At 37.1% G+C, this 27726-nt stretch overlaps 1 protein-coding gene across 1 annotated transcript in view; it reads left to right on the forward strand.

Annotated features, from left to right (window-relative positions):
- The first annotated feature begins 298 nt into the window (after positions 1-298).
- LOC121380885 overlaps positions 299-27726 on the forward strand; it is a 161864-nt gene continuing 134436 nt past the window's right edge. The window contains 1 exon segment of the mRNA XM_041509892.1: positions 299-443. Within this exon segment, the coding sequence (XP_041365826.1) occupies positions 329-443 (115 nt within the window). The 5' untranslated portion in view covers positions 299-328.

Genomic DNA, 27726 nt, shown 5'->3' on the forward strand with positions numbered 1-27726 from the left:
CGTTGGAATTCTTTTTATATTCTTCATCAAGAGGGAAGTGCTCTGGCCAAAGCTGCTTTAACCTAGCTCTCCCGTCTGCCAGTCTCCTCAAAAATATTTATAAGCTTTATATTTGGAAAACTAGCCATAACAAGTTTGGAATCAGCACATGGGAGTCCTCGGCAGGCTATAGCCAACGGAGATTGCCTTCCTGTGTTTATCTTAACTTACCTATAAAAATGACTGCTCAATTTAACATGTGTTCCAGTTATGTGCGGAGTTGGATTACAATAGATTGGTAAATGGATTATTGCAGTGTGCATTTCAGTTGTGAATCATAATTGGATGTATGGGAAGAACTGGTGACACGATGGGGAAAAAGGAAAAGAAACCCGCCTCAGGTGTCAGTAGACTGCCGAAGAAGATCTGTCTAAAAACTAAGAAATGTTTACCTGTGAAAGGAGGTGAGTCAGCTAATGATTTTAATTGTAACATAACTTTCTAGTATATGAGTGGGTGGGATGTGGCTCAGTGACAAGCCTGATATGTGCTAGGATGTTGGATCGATTGCCATTAATTGATTCAACCTTTTGCTTGTCTCAACCAGACCCCATTAAAGATGCATCAAAAGCCATCATGATATATACTGTCATGTCTGTGGGAAAGTATAAAACATCTGTTATTGTTAGTGTTGCAATAACCATGTGCTAGACATAAAGTTTAAAATGTGCTGTTGTGTTATTAAACCAATTCATGTATTACCGTCTTGAATTCAAGAACGTTTTGGGGTGGAATTTAGTTCAGTTGGTAGAGCACTCACCTGCTATGCTTAAATTGTCAATAGGATCGAACCCATTTTCAGAAGAAGAAACCTGTGTCCCATGACTAGTATATCAGAGGCTGTGGTATGTGCTGTCCTGTTTTGTAAAATATAGATAAAAGATACATTGATACTTATGAGAAAATATAGCAGGTTTCTTCCATTATTTCATGTCAGAATTATCTAATGTATAACATCCTATAACTGATGTGGAAAATCACTGTTCTTTAGTGGTGTGAAACATTTTGAGAACCCGACTCCATGTATGAGCAGGAGCAGGAGCAGGAGCACGTAGCTCCGTGATGGAGTGCTCGCCTGAGATGTGATAAGTCACAGGATCAGTTGTCCTCTGTGGACTCATTATTTTTACCGCATCCCAATCAATATACCCCACGACTGGTATATCAAAGGCTGTGATCTGTACTGTCTTGAGACAGTGCAAATAAAAAAACACTTATTTATTAGTGGGAGTAGGCTATGGGGCAACATCAGGCTTTTGTGTGTGTGTTTGTTGAAATAACCATGTTAGGCACGGAGTAGCCTGGTTTAAAATTTGCTGAGGTGGTGTTGAAGAAATGTTCCTTTCCTTGTATGAAACTTATTAACCTAACATAAACCATTTTGTTTCTATGGGCCCACTGTGGCTATGACTTTGCTCCATGCATGTTTGTGTGTTTGACTGCTTAATCTGCTTTTGCTTACAACAGATCTCATTTGTGTTAACTCCTACAGAAAACCAGACTACAGAAATGTGTAAACTGATTGTTTTGGTTTCAGAACTGAAAGTCCAAAAGTCTGATTAGTGACCATATGGTACATCAATGAGTTTTCCTTTTTATCCAACAAGACAAATAGAAAATGACTTGTGTATAATAGACAATAACAACATGTCAGCTTTTTTGTTTTCCTAGTTTCAGTTTCAGTTTCAGTTACTTTTCCAATCATTCTCCCTCAGTCTTCTTAAAGACACTTCTTGGAAATCCACGAAATCCATTAAGATTAACAGGGAGTGTTATGACAATTTCACCACTACTGGCCACTTTATATAAACAATATTGAAGCCAGTTCCCTTCTGCAAAGAATATGCAATTTGATATCCTGACACAGAACTTTTGTCTGCTTGTTTCATGGCAGTCTAAGCGAAATAATGTTCTTGTTAGATGGGTAGAAATAAAAAGTTAAAGTTTGTTTTGTTTAACGACACCACTAGAGCACATTAATTTATTAATCATCAGCTATTGGATGTCAAACATTTGTAAAAAATATTTTACATATAGTCTTAGAGAGGAAACCCGGTACATTTTTCTTGCTGTTTGTTGTAATCATAAATTTTATTGAAGTTTAAAAATGTTCGCAGGTTGACAGGTGTATCATGTATCATCAGTATTCTTGTTTTTTTCTGGGGGACAGAACAAGATGTAGCTTGGTGGTAGAGTGTTTGCCCGAGGTGTGATAAGTCAGAATCTCAATTGTCCTTGATGGACCGAGATTTTCCAGTGCATGTAAAAAAGATTTCTTGCTGCTTTTTGCTTTGCACATATTCCAGTGGTAAAGCGCTAGCCTGATGTGCAATAGATCCTTGTTGGTGGCCCATTGGGCTATTTCTCGTTCCAGCCAGTGCACCACAACTGGTATATCAAAGGCCGTGGTGTGTGCTATTCTGTCTGTGCAATGGTTCATATAATAGATCCCTTGCTACTTATGGAAAAATTTAGCGGGTTTCCTCCCAAAGACTATATTTCAGAATTACCAAATGTTTGACATCCAATAGCTGATGATAAATAAATCAATGTGCTCTAGTGGTGTCGTTAAACAAAACAAACTTGAAGCATCAGTGGCAATTGCCATCACTGCAATATACTTGCCGTAGGTCAGGGCTTTTACTGATCACACTGTTTTGCTGCTGAATAAAAATTATTGCTGTTGGTGGAAGGGATAATTTTTATATTTAACTGTTTGTATATTTAACTGCATAAGTTAATATTTGTTCGCTGTAGTAAATATTTAAAATCGCTGTTTTAACACTACAGCAAATTTTTCACTATTAGAGCCGTTTATGATCACTGAAATCAAACATTACTTGTATTTTATTGTTTAGATTATCCATTTCCATACAACCGAAGTGTTTCTGGTCATCCTGGTGTTTCTAATACCACAAAATGCATTTTTCATATTTTTAAACATGCACATGCATCTGAGAAATAACAGTTATGGAGTCGAATTGTAGTCTATTTTAAACAATATTTCACTGTTTCAATGTCACAGACTCATGTTTCACTCTTTTGTAATGTTATCCAAATGTGTTACAGGTTTGTAGATTAACCAGACTTAGTGTCCATTTTTACGGAGACTAGGGAATATGCCTTTAAGACTTAAAATTGTCATAGATGAACATTTTGTCTGTGGCAAAAACCTTTCAAACTTGCTGTAGGTAACAAAATATTCTTTAGATCGAGGCTGGTCAAGTATAAAAATAAACATCATATGTCAAAACACCAAGTAGTCATAGTTTAAAATGTGTGGAGGAGAAATTAAATAGTTCTTTTATTTGATTTGCCAAAAGAAATTCCTCATGCTTATATTTAGGGTACAGGGCATAACAGCAGGATGATAAATCAGGTAGACTGACATAATCAAATACACACTGGTGAAAAAAACAGACCAGGACATGGATTTTTATTTATTTATTAGACACCTTGCGATAAATCTTGTGTAAATTATTACATATCTTAGTAGTGTTGTTGTTTTTCCTATACTTCCTCAAATTCTTGATGTTTGTCTTTATAAAGCTATTCAAATATGCAATATAATTTTATTGGTTTAATGCTAAACGGTTCCATGCAGCTGAATAATATGCAAATAACCAATTTATGCTATAAACCAATATGCAATAAAGTGGATTTGACTGGGTTTTTTTTAGTAATGAAATTTCCTGAATGTTATTGACATGTTTATGTAAAAATGTATACGAAAGTAACAGCAGCAGATACAATGATGATAGTGTTAACAGCTTCTTTTTTACAGTTAAAATGATTTAGTGAGGGTCTTTAGTGAGGATCTAGCAACCTTTAAAAAAACCCATTCTGTACTCAGTAACTGTAATGAGGAACGATAAAAGTTGCCACAAGTGACTTTTGTTTCACTAATGTTTTTTTGTTTGTTTTTAAAGATAATAATTTCTTTGTAATTAGCCCCCATAAATCATGTTGTCTTTTGTAGAGACAGGAAACTGTTTTCTTATCTGATTGTTAAGCATGTTCAAACAGAACTGCAGCCCTGTCTTCGGCTGTGAGTGAAACACGGTACATTATTGTCGAGATTATCAGTGAAGGATAATTCTGTCTTCTGGAATGTGTGTTATATCTACTATATTTCACTTTTAACATTCCAGATGTGTTTTTCATTGTCAGTTTATGATCAGAAACCATGTCTCAAGTCGTTGAGTCTTTTGTGCAAATCTGCTTAGAAACGCATTTCTGTTTTATGTACTTCCAAATAGTTTCACAAGAATGCATGATAATGTACAGATAGAATAGTTAGCGTGTTATACAGGTGTTGCAGTTTTGGGATGCCATTTTTAGTTTCTGGAGGCTATTCTTTTTAAAATAGCTTTACTTAAAAGGGATCTGCTGTGTCATCCATCATTTCATCTGTCAATCATTTCATGTTGTGACTATAGAAAAGAAAGGAAGAAAATATTCACAGGGCTCTAAAAATTGTAAGAATAATTGTTTTGTTAGCGCAATCTAGGTTTGCATAATCCTTTTCTTTTCTTTTTTTCTATATTAAATTTAGGACATCATTTACATGGTGATGACAGGTAACATTTAAAAAAAAAAAAAAAAATGGGTTACCTGAATTAGTTTTGTGTAACCCATAAATGGGTTATGCAGGGAACAGGTCCCAATTTCACAAAACATCGTAAGCCTAGTTTTGCACGTAAACATAAATCTACATCTAAATCACAATTCTTATTACTATTAATAGTACAACAAATATAGTTAGAAATACACATATTTCATTTCTTTTCATTCATAAAATGCTACCGTCCTCAGTGGCGTCGTGGCAGGCCATCGGTCTACAGGCTGATAGGTACTGGGTTCGGATCCCAGTCGAGGCATGGGATTTTTAATCCAGATACCGACTCCAAACCCTGAGTGAGTGCTCCGCAAGGCTCAATGGGTAGGTGTAAACCACTTGCACTGACCAGTGATCCATAACTGGTTCAACAAAGGCCATGGTTTGTGCTATCCTGCCTGTGGGAAGCGCAAATAAAAGATCCCTTGCTGCTAATCGGAAGAGTAGCCTATGTAGTGGCTACAGCGGGTTTCCTCTCAAAATCTGTGTGGTCCTTAACCATATGTCTGACGCCATATAACCATAAATAAAATGTGTTGAGTGCGTCATTAAATAAAACATTTCTTTTCATTCGTAAAATGCTCTGTCTTTCGTAATGATGTAATTGTGTGCATAAAATAGATGCCAAACACGTGTAAATGTATGCTCAGAAAAACTGCTAGTCACAGACATAAACTTACAATGTTTTGTGAAATTGACCCCAGTTGTTCAAATGTTGGTCCAGTGGTTAACAGAAATGTTCAAAACCAAGAAATTAATCATCACCAATAATAATAGGAATTTTTTTTTTTTAATAATAATAATAATTAAAACATAAGAGGTTAATTGAAACATGATTTAGAACAACCAATGGTATCCATGTACACAATCAAATCTAAAGAGTATTTTGTATTTGTGTAAAAATAATTAAAGGGAAAATAATAGACTAACCAAGGGTTAAATTTAACTATGCTTTGAACAACTGGGACCAGATTTTTAATTCTCAGAAGCCTGATTCTTTGTAGAATTCATAGAAGTAGAATCATATAAATATTTCCCAAGATGTCAAACAATGAAAATCAAATTTACAAAGCCTGGTTTTCATAAATGCAGATGTTTAAGCATTGTATGTAGTTAAACATTTGTAAGCCTAAAACAGGCTTTGTAAATTCAGTCCATTAAGTTTTAAACTTTGTTCTAAAACTTAATTTCATTAATTTAAAAATAGTTTTTCATTGGGCACATGATTGTGGGGATTGTTTTTAGTTTGAAATTTGGGAGTGACCAAGAGATTTTTCTCCAAATTTGAAATTGTCTAAATTGGTAGATTTGGTTGGTTCAATCCATTAGGGATTTAACTAGTTCAAGGATTATAGACGAATGAGAAATGTCAGAAGACTTTATCCTAATACAGAAAATAAAATATTCCGAATAGCATTTGCCTCATCAGTGCCACATTTGACTTTGAACAATAGGATTCTGCCTAATGCAGCAGAACTGATATAAGTTTCCATAGGGAATACACAGAACAGGTTTAGTATTGATGATTGTCTGAAGCAGTCACGTATATGTAGCAATTAGATTTTCTTTTGTTAATTTATAGATTGAATTTTCTTTTTTATTGACAGTGGTTTTTGAATTGCTTCAAGGCTCAGAATAATCATTTCTGCCACGAGTCGTTTTTCTGGCACGATTCTCAAGAAAATTAATCCTTGGAGCAAGCTTTAGCGAGCTCCAAAAATTGATTTTCTTGAGACGAGTGTCAGAAAAAACATATACAAAATCACAAGTGACAGAAATATTTTCTATTTCAACAATTCTTATAATTTTAGTATATTATAAAATGCCCTGCATTTTATTTTTTGTACTGTGATGTCACTCTTTCTCTCAGCTGATATGTTACGTCACTAAAAGGCATGCATGCAGCCTTACATATTACGTGACGTCGGGTACTACCGTTGCTTAGAGAATGATGTAATGAACAGGTAGCAACTGTCATTTACCTCCTAAACGATGAGACCAACTGACCAATGAAAAGGGTGCATTACCGTCTAGGGGACGTGTGCTAGATGGTTTTTCTAGCACAACTTTCTGGCACCTTTCTACTGATTTATTCAACTAAAATTAATTTTGTTGTGGGCAGGATTTACCTCAGTTGGTTGAGTGCTGGCTTGAGGTGCTTGCATCACAGGATCGAATCACCTCAGTAGATCCATTCAGCTGATTGGGTTTTTCCAGTTCCATCCAGTGAACCACAACTGGACAAAAGCCGTGGTATGTGCTTTCCTGTCTGTGGTGAAATACATATAAAAGATCTCTTTCTGCATTAGGAAAAATGTAGAGGGTTTCCTCTTAGTCAGAATTACCAAATGTTTGACATCCAATAGCCGATGATTAATTAATCAATGGTCTCTAGTGGTGTCGTTAAACAAAACAAACTTTTCAGTATGTGGAGTGTGAAGCAAATGTTAGAAATGAGGAGCAGTTTTAGAAAGTGGTCTGAAATTAGACTACATCTCATAGTCTTGTAGTGAGGCTTTCTTTACAAAAACAATTGTATTAAATTGCTTATGATTTATATTATTTCTCCAAAAAAAATGAGTCATTCTGGATATATCAGAAGAACTGTCAAAAATAAGGTGAAAATCACTATCTGCTTGTGAAATCATGTAGTGCATTTTGAGTGTCAATTGGTTCCAAGTGTGTGACATCCAATAGCCGATGATTAATAAATCAGTGTGCTCTAGTGGTGTCGTTAAACAAAACAAACTTTTAACTTTTAACTTTTGAGTGTTCATTTGCTTCCTGCCTCCTGACAAGCCTTGTACTTCCATTTTTTTTTGTAAACAGTTGTTAGTCGTACAATACAAATACATGTAATATCTGGATGGGAGTGAAATTGTCAGTAATTATATATAATATTCAGATTATTCTTTTAAAAAAATATCTAAAGATGTGGTTTTCTGTAAGATGACTAAATATTTTAGTGATAGAAAGATTCTGTTACTGTTTTCATATTACAGTGAAACTTCTCAAAACCAGACCCTCTGTAAACTGGAACTCTCTCAAAAACAGGCTTTTTTAAATCTCTCTAAATCGGATACCTCTTAAAACCGGTCTTTTCTTGATCCTGAAGGTGTCGGGTTTGGAGGAGTTTCACTGTATATTAAAAAATCGGCCTCAGTGGTGTCGTGGTTAGGCCATCGGTCTACAGGCTGGTAGGTACTGGGTTCGGATCCCAGTCGAGGCATGGGATTTTTAATCCAGATACCGACTCCAAACCCTGAGTGAGTGCTCCGCAAGGCTCAATGGGTAGGTGTAAACCACTTGCACCGACCAGTGATCCATAACTGGTTCAACAAAGGCCATGGTTTGTGCTATCCTGCCTGTGGGAAGCGCAAATAAAAGATCCCTTGCTGCCTGTCGAAAAAAGAATAGCCTATGTGGCGACAGCAGGTTTCCTCTTCAAAACACTGTCAAAATGACCATATGTTTGACGTCCAATAGCCGATGATAAGATAAAAAATCAATGTGCTCTAGTGGCGTCGTTAAATAAAACAAACTTTACTGTATATTAAAAAGATTAATGAGATTTTATTTCAACGTATACCTGAAAAAATATCAGACTTTGACATCTTTATGGGTTATATATAGTAACATTGTTTATTAAGGTGAGTTTCATAATCGCGTAATTAATATATTTTTCGAGAGTCATTAATGTTAGAAGAGTAGGTTAGAATTAATAGACCCACTATGCTTGTTGTACTTAAGTACAGGGTGTACAGGGCTAGCTTTAGCACTCTCCAAATTTGCCATTGGTGAATTTTATTTTAATTTGGCAAAAGAATTTCAAGTATAAATTGATATTTTGTTACCAAATAACTGGGTATCTATAAAATTTTGAAAAAAGAAAGAAAGAAGTGTTTATTTAATGATGCACTCAACACATTTTATTTATATGGCGTCAGACACATGGTTAAGGACCACACAGATTTTGAGAGGAAACCCGCTGTCGTCACTACATGGGCTACTCTTCCAATTAGCAGCAAGGGATCTTTTATTTGCACTTCCCACAGGCAGGATAGCACAAACCATGGCTTTTGTTGAACCAGTTATGGATCACTGGTTGGTGCAAGTGGTTTACACCTACCCATTGAGCCTTGCGGAGCACTCACTCAGGGTTTGGAGTCGGTATCTGGATTAAAAATCCCATGCCTCGACTGGAATCCAAACCCAGTACCTACCAGCCTGTAGACCGATGGCCTGCCACGATGCCACCGAGGCCGGCCTATAAAATTTTGAAGTTTAATATATAATTTGGCGAAATTTTCTGCTGATCCAGAGCTAGCCATGGTACAGGTCATTTGATAACAGGGTTATTCTCCTAGTGGGTTCATCATTGTCTTTTCTTTCCCAGCCTGTGCCCCATGACTGGTACAGGTCATTTGATAACAGGGTTATTCTCCTAGTGGGTTCATCGGTGTCTTTTCTTTACCAGCCTGTTCCCCATGACTGGTACAGGTCATTTGATAACAGGGTTATTCTCCTAGTGGGTTCATCGGTGTCTTTTCTTTCCCAGCCTGTGCCCCATGACTGGTACAGGCCATTTGATAACAGGGTTATTCTCCTAGTGGGTTCATCATTGTCTTTTCTTTCCCAGCCTGTGCCCCAAGACTGGTACAGGTCATTTGATAACAGGGTTATTCTCCTAGTGGGTTCATCGGTGTCTTTTCATTACCAGCCTGTGCCCCATGACTGGTACAGGCCATTTGATAACAGGGTTATTCTCCTAGTGGGTTCATCGTTGTCTTTTCATTACCCGCCTGTGCCCCATGACTGGTACAGGTCATTTGATAACAGGGTTATTCTCCTAGTGGGTTCATCGGTGTCTTTTCTTTACCCGCCTGTGCCCCATGACTGGTACAGGTCATTTGATAACAGGGTTATTCTCCTAGTGGGTTCATCGGTGTCTTTTCATTACCCGCCTGACCGGCCTCGGTGGCGTCGTGGCAGGCCATCGGTCTACAGGCTGGTAGGTACTGGGTTCGGATCCCAGTCGAGGCATGGGATTTTTAATCCAGATACCGACTCCAAACCCTGAGTGAGTGCTCCGCAAGGCTCAATGGGTAGGTGTAAACCACTTGCACCGACCAGTGATCCATAACTGGTTCAACAAAGGCCTTGGTTTGTGCTATCCTGCCTGTGGGAAGCGCAAATAAAAGATCCCTTGCTGCCTGTCGAAAAAAGAATAGCCTATGTGGCGACAAGGTTTCCTCTTCAAAACTGTGGTACAGGTCATATGACGTCCATATGTAAATAATGTGTCAGGCGTCGTTAAATAAAACAAATTTATTCATTCCTGTGCCCCATGACTGGTACAGGTCATTTGTCAGGGTTATTCTCCTAGTGGGTTCATCGTTGTCTTTTCTTTCCCAGCCTGTGCCATTTGATAACCATGATAACAGGGTTATTCTCCTAGTGGGTTCATCATTGTCTTTTCTTTCCCAGCATTTTATTTATTTGTGCCCCATGACAGATTTTGAGAGGAAACCCGCATACCCGCCTGTGCCCCATGACTGGTACAGGCCATTTGATAACAGGGTTATTCTCCTAGTGGGTTCATCGGTGTCTTTTCATTACCAGCCTGTGCCCCATGACTGGTACAGGTCATTTGATAACAGGGTTATTCTCCTAGTGGGTTCATCTGTGTCTTTTCTTTCCCAGCCTGTGCCCCATGACTGGTACAGGTCATTTGATAACAGGGTTATTCTCCTAGTGGGTTCATCGGTGTCTTTTCTTTACCCGCCTGTGCCCCATGACTGGTACAGGTCATTTGATAACAGGGTTATTCTCCTAGTGGGTTCATCGTTGTCTTTTCTTTCCCAGCCTGTGCCCCATGACTGGTACAGGTCATTTGATAACAGGGTTATTCTCCTAGTGGGTTCATCGGTGTCTTTTCTTTCCCAGCCTGTGCCCCATGACTGGTACAGGTCATTTGATAACAGGGTTATTCTCCTAGTGGGTTCATCGGTGTCTTTTCTTTCCCAGCCTGTGCACCAAGACTGGTACAGGTCATTTGATAACAGGGTTATTCTCCTAGTGGGTTCATCATTGTCTTTTCATTACCAGCCTGTGCCCCATGACTGGTACAGCTCATTTGATAACAGGGTTATTCTCCTAGTGGGTTCATCGGTGTCTTTTCATTACCAGCCTGTGCCCCATGACTGGTACAGCTCATTTGATAACTGGGTTATTCTTCTAGTGGGTTCATCGGTGTCTTTTCATTACCAGCCTGTGCCCCATGACTGGTACAGCTCATTTGATAACTGGGTTATTCTCCTAGTGGGTTCATCGGTGTCTTTTCATTACCAGCCTGTGCCCCATGACTGGTATAGTGAAACCCATCTAAACTGGACACCCTCAGGACCAAGTCAAAAAGTTTGGTATTAAGAGGTATCTGGTTTAGAGAGGTTAAGTTCTGTACAAATGTTTTTAAAAAAAGGACCGTGAAGAATGTCTGGTTTGTGGGGAATTCCGGTTTACAGAGGGTCTGGTTTTGAGAGGTTTCACTGTAATATCCAAAACAGTTTATTTATTTGTGCTAGCTGTCCTGTCTGTGGAAAACTGGCTTAGTGCTTATAAAAGATCCCTTGCTGCTAATTAAAAATTATATTTTTGTAATGGGTGCTCATGAGTATTTTCACTTCTTTCTGTCACGCTAATTTAATATTAAATAAGAAACCAGTCTAGTGACACTTGGTAATTTTACCAATTGGTGCTCATATCGGTTGAATATGGAGCTTTTCATTACTGGTGTATCTAAAGTTGTGGTATGTGCTGTCTTGTTAGAAAAAGCATATTATTAGCTAAATGATGTTTTTTATTTATTTTTGTAAGTATACAAGGACTACAATATTAACAAATATTTAAAAAAAAAAAAAAAAAAAAAAAAAAACCCAAATGTCTGTCAATGAACATTTTATATATTGATTTTTCGCTTTTCCACAAAAAAAGAATACCCTTTGTGATGGCAGCAAGCTTTTCACCTGTACTTCTCTTGAAAGAAAGAAATGTTTTATTTAACGACGCACTCAACACATTTTATTTTCGGTTATATGGCATCAGACATATGGTTAAGGACCACACGGATATTGAGAGAAGAAACCCACTGTCGCCACTTCATGGGCTACTCTTTTCGATTAGCAGCAAGGGTTCTTTTATATGCACCATCCCACAGACAGGGTAGTACATACCATGGCCTTTGATATACCAGTCGTGATGCACTGGCTGGAACAAGAAATAGCCTAATGGACCCACCGATGGGGATCGATCCCAGACCGACCGTGCATCGAGCGAGCGCTTTACCACTAGGCTATGTCCTGCCCCTATTTATTTTTATTTATTTTTATAAGTACACAAGGACTGCAATATTAACAGCTGTGGTACACACGCGTCTGTCAATGAACATTTTATATATTGATTTTTTGCTTTTCCACAAAAAAGTAATACCCTTTGTGATGGCAGCAAACTTTTCCCCCATACTTCTCTTGAAACCTAATAACTGATGATTAACCAGTGTTGTGGGTTATTGTTAAACAAACATTCCTCTTCTTTGCCGTCCCTTAAACAAGTTTTGGATTTGGCCCTTCTGTATTATTCACCTGTCAGTGTCCGGCAGCACTTGACAGTTGGCCATGTTGTCTCATTGTACAGGAACATCTGCCGTCAACTGGCTTCTGTATGTTTTATTTTTACAACTGGAAGTGTAGCTAATACAGTGTTTTGTAATCTGTCCGACTGACCCTCAACACACAAAAGAAGTCCGGCTTCACTTGTGTCAACACGTGGCACAGGCAGTTTATCATTTTAGCACTTCGAGCTTTATTATCAGTATATATACCTGCAATCACAGGTGAAACTTGGAGGTATAACTAGCCAAAGAACAGTACGTATTTTTGCTTGTGCTTCATTGTTTGGTCCATCTTAGTGTTGATTCTGTTCACTTGTGTCAACAGACATTGTATCATTTTAACACTTCGAGCTTTATTATCAGTGTGTATACCTGCAATCACAGGTGAAACTTGGAGGTATAACTAGCCAAAGAATGGTACACGTATGTAATTTTGCTTTTTCTTCAGTGTTTTGTCCATCTTAGTATTGGTTCTGTTCACTTGTGTCAACACATGGCACAGTCAGTGTATCATTTTAGCTCTTAAGAGTTTTATTATTATCAGCGTGTATACCTGTAATCATAGGTGAAACTTTGGAACTAACTAGCCACAGCAAGGTATGTAGATTTACCTCGGGTGTAGTGCAGGCAGTGTATCATTTTAACACCTCAAGCTTTATTATTATTAGAGTGTACCTCTGATCACAGGTGAAATTTCAAGGGATGGAGGTATGTATGCCAAAGCAGAGTATGTATTTTTGCTTTTGGTGTCTTCTCTAGTATTGTGGCATCTTCAGGGATGTGAGAGCTATGCGGAAACATGTAAATGCGCTTTTTCATTTCGTCTAAAAAAACAAAAACATGATGTTCAGTACTGTTGACCACACAAGGTTCATTTGCATGTGTTCACGGTTTCAAGTTTATGATGTGTGCCTTATAACCAGTTTAGATTTGTTAGCACTGAATGCAATTTTTGCCAGTTCCAGGGGTTGCAAACAACAATTTTCCTTCAGGGTCCCTTGAGCAGCCCCTTGACTCCAGCTGCAGTAAAGTTTTTTGTTCCAGCTCCTCTCACATCCCTGCATCTTAGTGTTGGTTCTGTTGTATAAAAATCAAGGTAATATGTACACTCAAAATAGGGTTTTTACAAGATCATACTTGGTCCACTAACATGTGTGTGTGCAAATCTTCTGGCCCCGTGCTTATAAACCTTAAAGCCTGGACTTTAATAAAGTCCAGACTTTAACGTCATGGCAACACCATTCAACTAGCATTACGTTAAAGTCTGGACTTTATTAAAGTCTACACTTTAAGTTTTATAAGTACGGGTTTGTGATGTCTCACCTTTTGCCTAGATTGGAGTCCTGAAGGAATGGGGTAAATGAAAAGGGGGGGGGGGGGGGGGTAGTGGGATGGAGGGTAGAGATAAACAGAAACAGAGGTGTAATAGAGATGAAGAGGAAGAATCAGAGGGGTGAAAAATAGGTGAAAGTGAGTGAGTTTATAGATGGAATAAAGGACCAAATATTACAAATGTAATAAAGGACCACACATTACAAACTGATCCAGAATAATTATTATGAACAAATCACTGGGACATTTAAGGATCTTAAGCATATGTTAATTTTTCCAACTTAAGTTGACCGATACCAAGCACCTTTACACACATATTTTATCTACTAAATGGTTGATAGTAATTGTCTAAATATAGCTGTTTATTATGTTGTACAAAGACAGTAGCTCAACAAAAGAACAAATATTGATAACATAAACCGAATGGAAGATTAAAGAGCATTACAGCTATACAACTCTGTCAAAGCAGTATCTGTACTTGTGTATTTTGATATGTCTTTTTTTTCTTTTTGACTAAGAGCTGTATTGGTTTATCAGAGTATCAAGTTTATTATGTATGGTGTGCATCTGACGTAAGTGTTATGAGTGCTTTATGTTACCAGGTCCAGTACACTAGGTCAGTACGTGTGTAATAGGACTGCAGTTGTCAGTTGGCAAAACATTGATTTTTTTATTCTTTTTACTAACAGCTGTATTGGTTTATCAGAGTATCATGTTTATTATATAAGTATAGATCAGTACACTAGGTCAGTATGTGTTATAGAGTGTATACTACCAAATCAAATCCCATAGACGACAATAGTAACATATGTGGCTAAAACTCCTACCTGCAGCGTATTAATGACATAAACGCCACGGATATAAATACTACCACCCCTCACCCTTAAAGTGAATCAGAAAAAATTGGGGGTCAAGCTGCTCATTTCTGAGATAACAGTTAAGTGTCTATGACTACCCTAGTTCTGCACAAAATTTGAGTACTTTTTTTTACAGGTACCCCATACATGTTTCAAACACAAGGCTACTTTACACAGTGGTACGAGATGAAATAAAATTGCATACATTTTTTGCCCAGATGAAACCTTTTTTTTTTACAACCAACACACTCACATTTATCACCAATCACGGGACTTGTGTTGTTCACTTCTCTATCAAAAGTTGGGTGCACCTCGAACTTTGACCCAGCTGGAAGTTATTTGGTTTAGTACTATCTATAGGACTGCAGTTGTCAGTTGGTAAAAGATTGATTTTTTTACTAAGCTGTATTGGTTTATTAGAGTACCTGGTTCATTATACACATGTATAACTATAGACCAGGCTCCGTATTCATAAACGTACTTAAGTCAATGTATGATACTTAATTGTGTACTTTAGGTATGTATTTAGGTATCATACATTGACTTAAGTACGTTTATGAATACGGAGCCAGGGTTTTTTATTTACAAAGGTTTTTAGGCTCTGTTAGATAACAAAGCATCCTCTTTGCAATTATTTTTGCATTGCACTGCGAGATCGCAAAGTTACGAGAGTTTAGTGAATTAGGCCCCAGTACACTAGGTCAGTATGTGTGTTATAGGACTGCAGTTGTCAGTTGATAAAACATTGATTTATGTCGATGTTGATCAATGTGTGCAGCATATGTTGCTGTAATTATAAATAATATATCACAATGATACTAGTTTAGCAGGTTGTTTCGGTTCTGCTTGGGTTATTACTGTAAAGCACGGGATATTGTTTGGCATGAAATTGTGCAGTGGTAATTAGAAAACATATTTCTAGTGTTTTATCACTGCGATCATATCTGGCAACCATTGTTGAATAGACAAGTTACAACCATCGACACAAAATGTAATTTACAGCATTAACCAATTGGTATATTTTCATTCTATCATTCATTCATTCATCCATTCATTCATCCATCCATCCATCAATTAATTAATTAATTGAATTATTGATCCAACCAGCAGCGAGATGTAGCTCAGTGGTAAAGCGCTCGCTTGATGGATGGTCAGTCTGGGATCGATCCCTGTCGGTGGGCCTATTGGCTATTTCTCTTTCTCTTTCCAGCCAGTGCACCATGACTGGTATATCAGAGGCTGTGGTATGTACTACCCTGTCTGTGGGATGGTGCATATAAAAGAACCCTTGCTGCTAAATGAAAAGAGTAGCCCATGAAGTAGCGACAGCGGGTTATCTCTCAATACCTGTGTGGTCCTTAATCATGTCTGACGCTGTATAACCATAAATAAAATAGTGCGTCGTTAAATAAAACATTTCCTTCCTTCATCCATCCATTTATCAATCCATGTAACCATCTGTCCATTTGTCCATCCATCCATCCATCCATCCATCCATTCATCCGTCCATCCATCCATCCATCATAGTGCTATATAATTTTAGATGAAGACGTTGATCTTAACATTACAAACTAATAGCTATAAATTTTTTAAATTGTAGTTTAAGCATAAACTAATAAAACCAAGTCAGATAGCATGAAATGTAAATTAATTTTATATATATATATATATATATATATATATATATATATATATATATATATATATATACAGTATTGCTCAACCAGACAAGTTGATATATGTGCTGTTGACGTGGAGGTGAGGAGGAGGTTGTTTGTTTTTAATTAATATTCATTAATACTCAACACTCATGTCAGTTTTGTTTTGTGGGTTCCTGACCTATATCTTATATCTATCTGTATTTTTTTTTAATTAAAAAATATTTGTGCTATCAGTCGGGAGATGGTCATGGTTTATGGAGCATGATTCTATTAAGAGTGTGGTGGTGTCTTGTGCGTGGATACAGGAGTCTCTATTGTGAGAACTCAGCCAGGTGTGTGCAGGATTATTGTGTGTACATAGTGCATAACCAGTTCAGGGACTATTCAAGTCACACGACCGGGCAGGAAGTGTGCTTATAGGTGAACAATTTTTATTTCTTTGCTTCAGAATTCTGTGACAATAAACCAAAAGTTTACTGAGTCCACCATACAGTGAAGGGATTAATGTGGATGGATATTTTTAAAAATAATAATAAGGTACTGTTTATCTCTTTCTAAATGTGCAGATGTTATATTTTCTAGTGTCACCTATCATATTTCCCTCAGCATCTTTATTTCAATTTATTAAATGAATTTAAAAATTGGTGTGTGTAATGCTCATTGGTAGTGTTAATGCAGCCACCGCCTTTATGTAATGAGACTGGCCTCGATGGTGTCGCGGTTAAGTCATCAGACAAAAAGCTGGTAGGTACTGGGTTCACAGCCCGGTACCAGTTCCCACCCAGAGTGAGTTTTAACGACTCAATGGGTAGGTGTAAAAGGTGTGTGCTCAGGACAGCGTGCTTAAACTTTAATTGGATATAAGCACGAAAATAAGTTTCAATCAAATGAAAATGTAATAAATCTTCTAACTCCATACTCCCAGCCCTATAACAAGGTCATGGCCATTTAGAATTTTGTTTTTTTCTAATTGGTTTAAGCTAATGACCTGTTCTTAGGGCAGTAGTTGAAGTCCCCCCCCCCCACCACCACCACCACCACCACCACGCACACACCACTATTCAACTCCATGAATACAACTCAAGGGCAAGTTGAAGGAGTTCAAACTAATTGTCCTTAATGTTTCTTTAATTGTTTTTATTGGTTGACATTTTATATTTAATATTTTAAGTCATTGCATGACTTTTTCAAATGCATATTAAGAATATAATTTAATGAAAGTTTTTCTCATAAACTACAGGTCCTAGATCCATGAAACTTGGTGTATAGTTGCACCTAAAGAAACATTTAGGAATCTATATTGTAAAAGCATTAAAGTGTAGAAAAGAGGTAGATGTGTTTAGGTAGATACTTGATGTATAACGACATGTATCAGGTATGTATAATCCACTGTATGCTACTATACTTGATGTGTAGCGACGTGTATCACGTATGTATAATCCACCGTATGCTACTGTACTTGTGTGTAGCGACGTGTATCACGTATGTATAATCCACCGTATGCTACTGTACTTGATGTGTAGCGACGTGTATCACGTATGTATAATCCACCGTATGCTACTGTACTTGATGTGTAGCGACGTGTATCACGTATGTATAATCCACCGTATGCTACTGTACTTGATGTGTAGCGACGTGTACCAGGTATGTATAATCCACCGTATGCTACTGTACTTGATGTGTAGTGTACTTGATGTATAGTGTGTATCACATATGTATAATCCACCGTATGCTACTATACTTGATGTATAGCGACATGTATCACATATGTATAATTCACTGTATGCTACTACACTTGATGTATAGCGACATGTATCAGGTATGTATAATCCACTGTATGCTACTATACTTGATGTATAATGTGTATCAGGTATGTATAATCCACTGTATGCTACTATACTTGATGTATAATGACATGTATCATGTATTTATAATCCACTGTATGCTACTATACTTGAAAATTATGTTACCTGCACCAGGAGCCATTTGTTCAAAGAATGGTTAAGCTGACCATTGTAAATATCTGTTTTTAAAAAAAATTGGAAATGTAATAATTATAGGATATTGGACGAACTTCCATTTTGTACAGTGTTTTTGTCCCGAGTGAAATAGTCTTCAGCAGTTTCGAGCTTTAGGGAGTAACAAATGAGAATTGTTTCAAGAGTGACATAGACATGGTGCGGGGTGGTGGCGAGTTTAATATCATATTTATTACCCATAATTGATATCGATTTATATCACTGAACTTGTTTGGTTGGCGTTCATGGAAGGTTGTAGTAAGATAATCGATGATATGTTGCATTTTCTTAACCATATGTGTAATAATAAAAAATGTCCATTTTGTGTTTCTAAAACAGCTGGCAAATCGTTTGAACAGCTGGTCCCAAAATATATCAATATAGGAGTTATTGTATGGCCTTATGGCCTTATGGCCTTACATACAATGAAGGAATTGATTGATTGACCTAAAGATGTTAATCACAGTGTACTGAAAAGGATTATGGTAGGTGAGACATTTAATTCTGATGAATTTTTGTATATTGGAATAATGTTTTAATTGTAGGTGTTTTTTAGATGAACATAATGGATGCAACTATCAATGACACCAAATACGTTTATGGTAGACGAGATATTTAATATCACAGAATTCTTGTTATTTTAATATGTGACACATACATGTGCATATATATACATTTATGTTAAATTTTGGGTAGGGACGTACCCCCTTGGTAAAGTGCTTGCTTGATGTACAGTCTGAGAACAATCCCCATCGGTGGACCCAGTGGGCTATTTCTCGTTCCAGTTAGTGCACCACGACTGGTATATCAATGGCAATGGTATGTGTTGTCCTGTCAGTGGGATGAGGTATATAAAAAGATCCCTTGATACTAATAGAAAATATTGTGGGTTTCCTTTCTAAAACTGTGTCAAAATTACCAAATGTTTGACATCCAATAGCCAATGATTAATAAATAAATGTGTTCTAGTGGGGTTGTTAAACAAAACAAACTTTAAGTTTGTTATATTTTCTAAATACAGTGAAATTTCAATGTACTCTCATTATAGACTACCACATAGCATGTATTACGGGATATTTGGTGTATTTCCTGAAACAGGTACGGATTGACTATTTGAATTAATTAACTCTCTTGACAGACGTGCTGTGTATTTAATAAATAAAACCTGTCGATGCAGAGCTGCACTCCCCATTGTGTCCAGGAAAATCAATTATTGCCAACCGATGGTCAATACTTGACCCAAGAATTACATTTTGTACTGGTCTCGAAAATGCCAAGGCCGCATATTCCTGCTTTCTGTCTGTGGCACTCTCTCCGTATTGATCGGGTAATGGTTGAAGAAAGCCGATATCTGTCATGTCGTGTACTCGGCTGGTGATGAAGAAACCTCGTTTGGTGTGATGGCATCAGATTGTGAGCATTGTAAAACACATCCACAACAGACATGTGTTCTTTGAAACGATTCTTCTGGGGACCCTGTAAGTGTTGATTTTTTTTTTTTTTAAATAATATGTCTCTTTTTTTTTATTATTGATGTATATTCCGTTTGTGGAAGTGTCGTTTACTTTACAATCACAGCCGTGTTTGGTCATACTCGTGGTAATGACAGTTATCTGTTGGATGGTAGCAGCTACGTTAAGGAATTTCACTTGTGTGCACGATGACCGTGTTAATACGCGACCTGCATTTGGAGACAGGAGTGTGATTGGTTATTACACGTTTTGTTGTACACATTGTAGCAGTACGTAACATGTGCAGGTTATTTTTAATCAGTCGGTTGATTTCTATTTTTACCACACCTTGGATCTATAAATCATCATGAATTAATTACGAGTCTCCTGCATTGTTATTGTGATTCTCTTCTGTGGACTTAAAAAATAAACCTCATCATAAGTGTTAATTAACTAAATTTACTAAGGCATTGACACGTCATACATTTACAGATATCTACTTTCATCATAAGTGTTAATTAACTAAATTTACTAAGGCATTGACACGTTGTCATACATTTACAGATATTTACTTTCAAATTGCTCCAAAAATATGTTTTATTTACTGAGACCTTTTGTTGTTGTTGTTGCAGAATCCACCCAATTTAAAAAGCAAATAGTGTAATCTTGCATTTTTATGCATTATTTTAATGTATTGAAGTTTACAATAACAAGTTGCAGTACTATAGCTGGTAAGATTTATTGTGTGGTATGTATGTCATTGCTGTAGATGGGGAGGTGGGGGGGAGTCAGATAATTATATGTATATAGCTAAGTATACATGTATGCTTGTTTGAGTCTCAAAATACCTTGTTAGGAATTGGAGACATCTAATACTATAAACTAGATTAATATTGCGATGTCACACACACACACACACACACACACACACACACACACACACACACACACACACACACACACACACACACACACCCGCCCCAAATATGCACCTTAGCACATGTTCATTATGTGTAAATGGTATGACTGACCAACATTGCCTTAACCATAACTTGATAATGCAAATAAAGTTCACAATTTAAATTTGGCTGGAAATGACACAAAATTAATATGTATGCATTTTACCCCTGGTTTACAGGTATGGATTGAGGCCACAATGAAGGTGACACCGTATAGATAAATAAAACAAGACCGCCCTTCTATTGTTTCAAAAGTTTTGTAATTTAAACAATATTGCTAATTACCGAAATTTAATAATACGTTAATGTGATATTTAAAGGCCAGTAAGAACTAAATTTGGAGTGGGAGGGTGAACAATCTAGTGTGGGGGCCACAGTCTTTAGTTTGGGGGGGGGGGGCAGAAGCCAAATTTTATATAGAGTGGAACAAAAAACATAATTTTTGTACCTGAGTGAAGGGGCCACTGTCTCCCCCCCCCCCCCCTCCAAAAAAAAAAAAAAAAAAAAAAAAATTCCCCAGCTCCTACAGGCCTGTTTTAGCAACTGACCTTTTGTGTATTTCGTATGTATCAGTGAAACTTATATTTCAATCAGATCTGCAATCTTTGACTTGAACAGCTTATTTCATGGCAAAATAATATTCTCGTGATAAGAAAATTAATGGAATATTAATGAAATATTTATGTGTCATATGAACCAATTTATGAAACTGGTGTACCACACTTTACAGTAATTTTGATGATTTTTATTTTAAAAGGTTTTTTTATTTTGTTGTCCACATAAAATATATCCAGGGCTGAAACTTTAGAATTTGTTATCTCAACAATTTAAAATGTTTTTGCCTCTGGCAACATGCTTACATACAGTAATCTTGAGCTTGCCTTCAGCAATTTTAAACCAGTATCTTTTACTAAAATGATGCTTTCACAATATACAAGGGATACAATATAATATAGTAAAATATCTTGCAGAACCCATTTTGTGTAGTTAATTTTTGTTTAATTAATTTACATATCTGTTTCAAAATTATACGCCATGAGCCATAATATACAATCGATTTTGTATCTGTATCATTAATATTCATACATACATTGTATAACATCTTGATAATACATGTAACTATTGTAAATACTGAATGAAAATGTTGATCTGTATATGAAAATGGTTATATATATATATATATATATATATATATATATATACATATATACACACATACACATACACATACACATACACATACACATACACATACACATACACATACACATACATTTGCATTTACACATACACATACACATACACATACACATACACATACACATATATATACATATATATACATATATATATATATATACACATATATATATATACACATGTATATATATATATATATATATATACATGTATATATATACACATGTATATATATAGTATATTTTGGTATTGGGACAGATAACAAATGTAAACAGGTTCTGTAAATAAATTTAAAAAAAATTAAAATTATGCTTTCAACTAAGCAATAATTTGTATTCATGAACAAAAGACTGCCATTAATTGATAAAGCCCTTGACTTACGGCAATTCATATTACAGCTAGAACAGGTCAGGGTCCTAATTCACTAAACTCTCGCAACTTTGCGATCTCGCAGTGCAATGCTAAAAGACTTGCAAAGAGGATGCTTTGTTGTCTAGCAGAGCCTAAGAGAGCTTTGTGAATTAGGCCCCAGGTCTATATATATATATGAAAACCACAACCGTGCATATTTAAAAAAAAAAAAAAATTAAATTTCATTTTCATGTACCCTCACATTTTTGCACCGACATCTTAAAAAAAAAAATCTGATAAATTTGGCCCAATTCCTGGCAGACAGATTACAGATGTCTGCTTGAGATGAACACACCCACCACCTTCCGTTTTAGCCGATTAAGAATCAAAAAGATGGATAGCAACGACAAGACATTCAGAAAATCCGAATGGGAAATCCTCAGACAATCATGGCACCTTTCAGCGTGATGAATAGCATCGGAATTGTACGTGATGTTACGACTGTTGCAAATTCACCTGAGACTTGAAAACCTGATGGCGAAGTAAATTGCTCTGTTTGCTATAAAGCTGCATCAGTCTGTGTATGAACAATTTGCCGAGCCAGTAGTTATGTTTGAGCAAGTGGAGGTAAATTAACTTTGGGAAACATTTGCTTTGTGTATTTTGTCTGTCTGGCAATGTGTATGACCTGATCAATAGTGTGAAACTGAGAGATCGTGTTCTATGATGGCTATAAAGCAAATTATCACTTGATCAGTTATGCAAGAATAAAATGCACAACTGTCGTAAAGAGTGAAAATGTCAGTTGAAGCTCCTCAAATATTTAAATAGAAGTTAGAATGTCTAAATTAAGTGCAACCACTTGCATTTAGGAAATGTTATTACATCTACTACTTGTCTTGATGGAAAAGTGGGGGGAGGGGGGATTTAGATCAGTTGGTTGAGTGCTCACTTGAGGTGCTTGCGTCGCAGGATCGAACCACCTCACTGGATCCATTCAGCTGATTGGGTTTTTTCGCATTCCAACTAGTGCACCACAACTGGATAATGAAAAACCCCGAAAGAAATGGATTATTTAACGACACACACTCAACATATTTTATTTATGGTAATATGGTGTAGGACATATGGTTAAGGACCACACAGATATTGAGAGAGGAAACCCGCTGTCACTACTTCATGAGCTACTCTTTTTGATTAACAGCAAGGGATCTTTTATATGCACCATCCCATAGACAGGATAGCACATACCACGGCCTTTAATGTACCAGTCGTGGTGCATTGGCTGGAGCAAGACACAACTGGATAAAGGTTGTGGTATGTGCTTTCTTGTCTGGGGGGGAAGTGCACATAAAAGATCCCTTTCTGCGTTAGGAAAAATGTAGCGGGTGTCATCAGATGACTACGAGTCATAATTACCACGTTTTACATCCAATGACCGATGATTAATTAATGTGCTCTAGTGGTGGTGTTAACCAAAACAAACTTTCTTTTTTGATGGAGGGGAGTGATGTAGCCATTCAGTCTAGGATCGATTCCCATCAAGAAAGAAAAAAAGAAATGTTTTATTTAATGACACACTCAACACATTTTATTTACGGTTATATGGCATCAGACATATGGTTAAGGACCACTACATGGGCTACTCTCTTAAGATTAGCAGCAAGGGATCTTTTATTTGTGCTTCCCACAGGCAGGATAGCACAAACCACGGCCTTTGTTGAACCAGATATGGATCACTGGTCGGTGCAAGTGGTTTTACACCTACCCATTGAGCCTTGCGGAGCACTCACTCAGGGTTTGGAGTCGGTATCTGGATTAAAAATCCCATGCCTCGACTGGGATCCGAACCCAGTACCTATCAGCCTGTTGACCGATGGCCTAACCTCGATGCCACAGAGGCCAGTCGATCCCCATCAGTGCATGGGCCCATTGAGCTGTTTTCCATTCCAGCCAGTGCTCCACAATTGGTTGCTGTGGTTTGTACTATCCTGACTGAGATGGTGCATATAAGAGATCCCTTGCTGCTAATCAAAAAAAGAATAACCTTTGGTGTGGCACGAGCGAGTTTCCTCTCTAATTATCTTTGTGGTCCTTAAATCTATATTAAAACATTTTAGGTTTTTTGTCTTACAGCTAAGATTTAGCTAGGTGATTCAATATATATAGCTTGTAGTTCTATGCGGTATTTGTTGGATCATTTGGGTTATTTTCTACTCCAATTAGAAGTTTGTTTTGTTTAACGACACCACTAGAGCACATTGATTTATTAATTATTGGATGTCAAACATTTGGTAATTCTGACATGTCATCAGAGCAAACCAGCTACATTTTTCCATAAGTAGCAAGGGATCTTTTTTATATACTTTTCCACAAAACAGGAAAGCATATACCATGACCTTTTGATATACCAGTCGTGGTGCACCAATCTGATTAAAATTAGCTCTACTGGTATATATCAGTAGATCTAACGGCAGTGCATTGATTACCGTGTCCAGGTGACATTTCGTCTGTAAATAACAATTTAAATATCGACCAATTACACTTCGCCTTTTATAGCGTTATTTGGGAGCATACAAATTCTAAAAATATCGGGCAAGACTATTTATGCAATAGGCGAAGGTGTTGGTCTATTTCAACATTGAAAAAACGGGGAAAAGTGTAGTAATAAACTCTGGATTGTATACTAGTATAAACAGATTTTATGGCTATACCATCACGGGTTTTTTTCCGTCTTGAAACAAATTCACCCGAATAATTTTGTATACCCTCAGCATAATCCTAAATCTTTTCAAATTCTTTTCAAATCACTGGCATGATTTTGCGAGTAAGGTTTTGATTGGTCGAATGAAAGTTCAACTGGACATGAGCTCCAGCGGGCTGCTGTTAGATCCACATGTAATAGTGGAGCTAATTTTAATTAGATTGGTGGAGCACTGGCTGGAATGAGAAATGGTCCAATGGGCCCACTGACGGGGATCGATCCTAGACCGACTGCATATCAAGCCAGCACTTTACTACTGGGCTACAGTCCACTGAAGGCAGTTGATCCTGCAACCCCCCACACCTCAGCGAATGCAATTAGCATTGAGCTACACCTCACCTCCACCAGTCACTGATTAAATCATGTGCTGAGGTTAACACCTTCATTTCCAAATGTTTATTTCAGTTATTTTTATCAAGAAGTTCCATCATGTAGTCATTCACCATAAAGCGTGTCCAAAACAAGGTTTTCCCCAAACCTGCAGAAATAATCACAGGGTGGTTTTGTTTTTTGTTGTTGTTGTTAGTGCTGACTTGTGCGCGTGCAGATAATGCAAACAAGAAGAGACTTGATGTCGATGAACAGTGACATTCTTGGCTCAGTTTGTCTATTATCAAGATTCCGTAGCATCTGAAGATTTACCAATCATCATCACATCCACATGGTTTCTTACAAAAGATTTACCCGTCCTCAATCCACATGGGTTTCCTGCAATGCTCATTACTTGAACCATCTCAAGTGATTAAATCTGGCACAGTATGCATTGTGTGTGTATGTGTGTGTGTGTATATGTGTGTGTATGTATGAGTGCCTCCCGGTACTCAAGGTTGCGCCATCCTATACCCAGTGCCGCTAAGTGTGTTCCGCAACAAACCAATTTGTTACAATAATATACTAAAGCAATAGCTCTTGTCACTGCAAGTTATATGGTCTGTTTATGGCAGCAAGAGAACCCTTTGGTTCAGTAATGAATTGACAAATTGGCTTCAGAGAGGCCAAAGGGAGATGGGAGATAATAAAAGATGGGAAGAGCTGGGAGGTGTGTTGCACTGTTACAGTGGGATGCACTGACCACTCGTTATAATGGAATGTGTCATGCCCCAGGGCTCCTGTTATTCCCGCTGACCAGGCCTCAGGAGTGAGATACTGGTCAAAAGCTGTGCCAAACATGTTGTTAAATTAATGTATCAAGTCAGCCATCAAATTGAAGATGTTGCCAGTAGATGAAGCGCTGCGATGAATAGTTTGGAATTATAGTTTTGAAGTTTGGTGTGATGTAGTACTTGTGAATCATCTTTGTGACATTCGTTAATAGTCGTCTGCCTTTTCAGTGTGAAGATGGTCGAGGCTGATGTGCCTCTTCTTTTATGACGATTTCTGTCAAATCGAGTATTAATGTGCCAGTAATTTTGACTGAATTTTGCCATTTTATGAATCCTTTGCTCAGTGCAAGATTTTTGGATTTAGGCAGCTCCTAATTAGATTTTGCAAGGATTACAAACTTCGTTCTCGTACAACACAGCTCTTGAGTTATTTCTCATTTGTAAATCCTTTGGTCATTGCAAGATGTTTGGATTTAAGCAGTTTTTCCTAGATGGATTTTGCAAGAATTACAAACTGTTCTCGTACAACAGCCCTGGGAGTTATTGTATTAATAGTTTTGACTAAATCTGCAATTGTATGGACCACTGGATCATTGCAAGATGTTTGGATTTAGACAGTTCCTGGTAGATTTTACAAGGAATACAAAATATAACTCACACGGCAGCTCTATAATAGTTTTTACTGAATGAGCAATTTTGTGCATCCAGGGATATCTGGAATGAAGTTTTGATTTAAGGAGTTCACAGTTTTTATAATATGAAGACATTTATTGTTGGGTGTAGAAAGTGTGCATTAGTGCAGAACTGGAAGACAGATTGGAGTTTGTGATTAAACATTTGTGCCATGGTCATGGAAAATTTGTGTGCTTTAATCTTGTAATAAGTTAGATTTTGCAGAACAGATATTTTAGTTTTTGTATTAATCATACAATTAATGCTAACAGCAATATAAAGTGTATATCATTTACACTATACAGAAGAAGCTGTTAATTCTGTTCTTACATAAATGTCAATGTATAGGGCACAATGTTCCAGCTGCAAAGCCACCAACAATTTATTTATATTTCGCAATAACTTTAACACGTGCACCAATATTTTTTATGCTGTGGTGTTGGATAACCATTCATTCATGTGGGGGTTTTCAAGATCTGTTTTTCATCAACTTTAAACAGATATGGATAAATGGGAAACTGACATGCTATTAGATAATTACCAAATGACTTGTTTGATGTCAGAAGAACCTCATTTCAGCCACCATGTATTTACAAACAGGGAAAAATCCATGTGTTATTCAACAGAATAATCTGCTAGTTTATATTCACTGGCGCCTGTTGTGGAACTTTCTACATATTTTTAAAAAACCCCACATTGTTGTCTGATGTGTATGGCTTTATATTGTGTTTGTTGGACTGTTGGATAATGGGAGCTGTTCAGGAGAAGGAACTGAAAACTGGTGAGTGTATTCCAGGACATTGCCACTATCACAGTTGTTTTGGCATATTTGAGATTATATGTTAATACATTATAAGCTTGGAATGGTTACCAAACAAAGCTAATTTTATTGTCTCACCTTTTATGAAAGCTCAGTGGTACAGCACTCGCCTGATCAGCGATCGATCTAGGATTGGGCTATTTCTTGTGCCAGCCAGTGCTCCACAGCTGGTGTAACAAATGCTGTGGTATGTACTATCCTGTCTGTGTGAT

Source organism: Gigantopelta aegis, chromosome 9 (assembly GCF_016097555.1).
Source record: "Gigantopelta aegis isolate Gae_Host chromosome 9, Gae_host_genome, whole genome shotgun sequence".
Taxonomy (NCBI): Eukaryota; Metazoa; Mollusca; class Gastropoda; order Neomphalida; family Peltospiridae; genus Gigantopelta; species Gigantopelta aegis.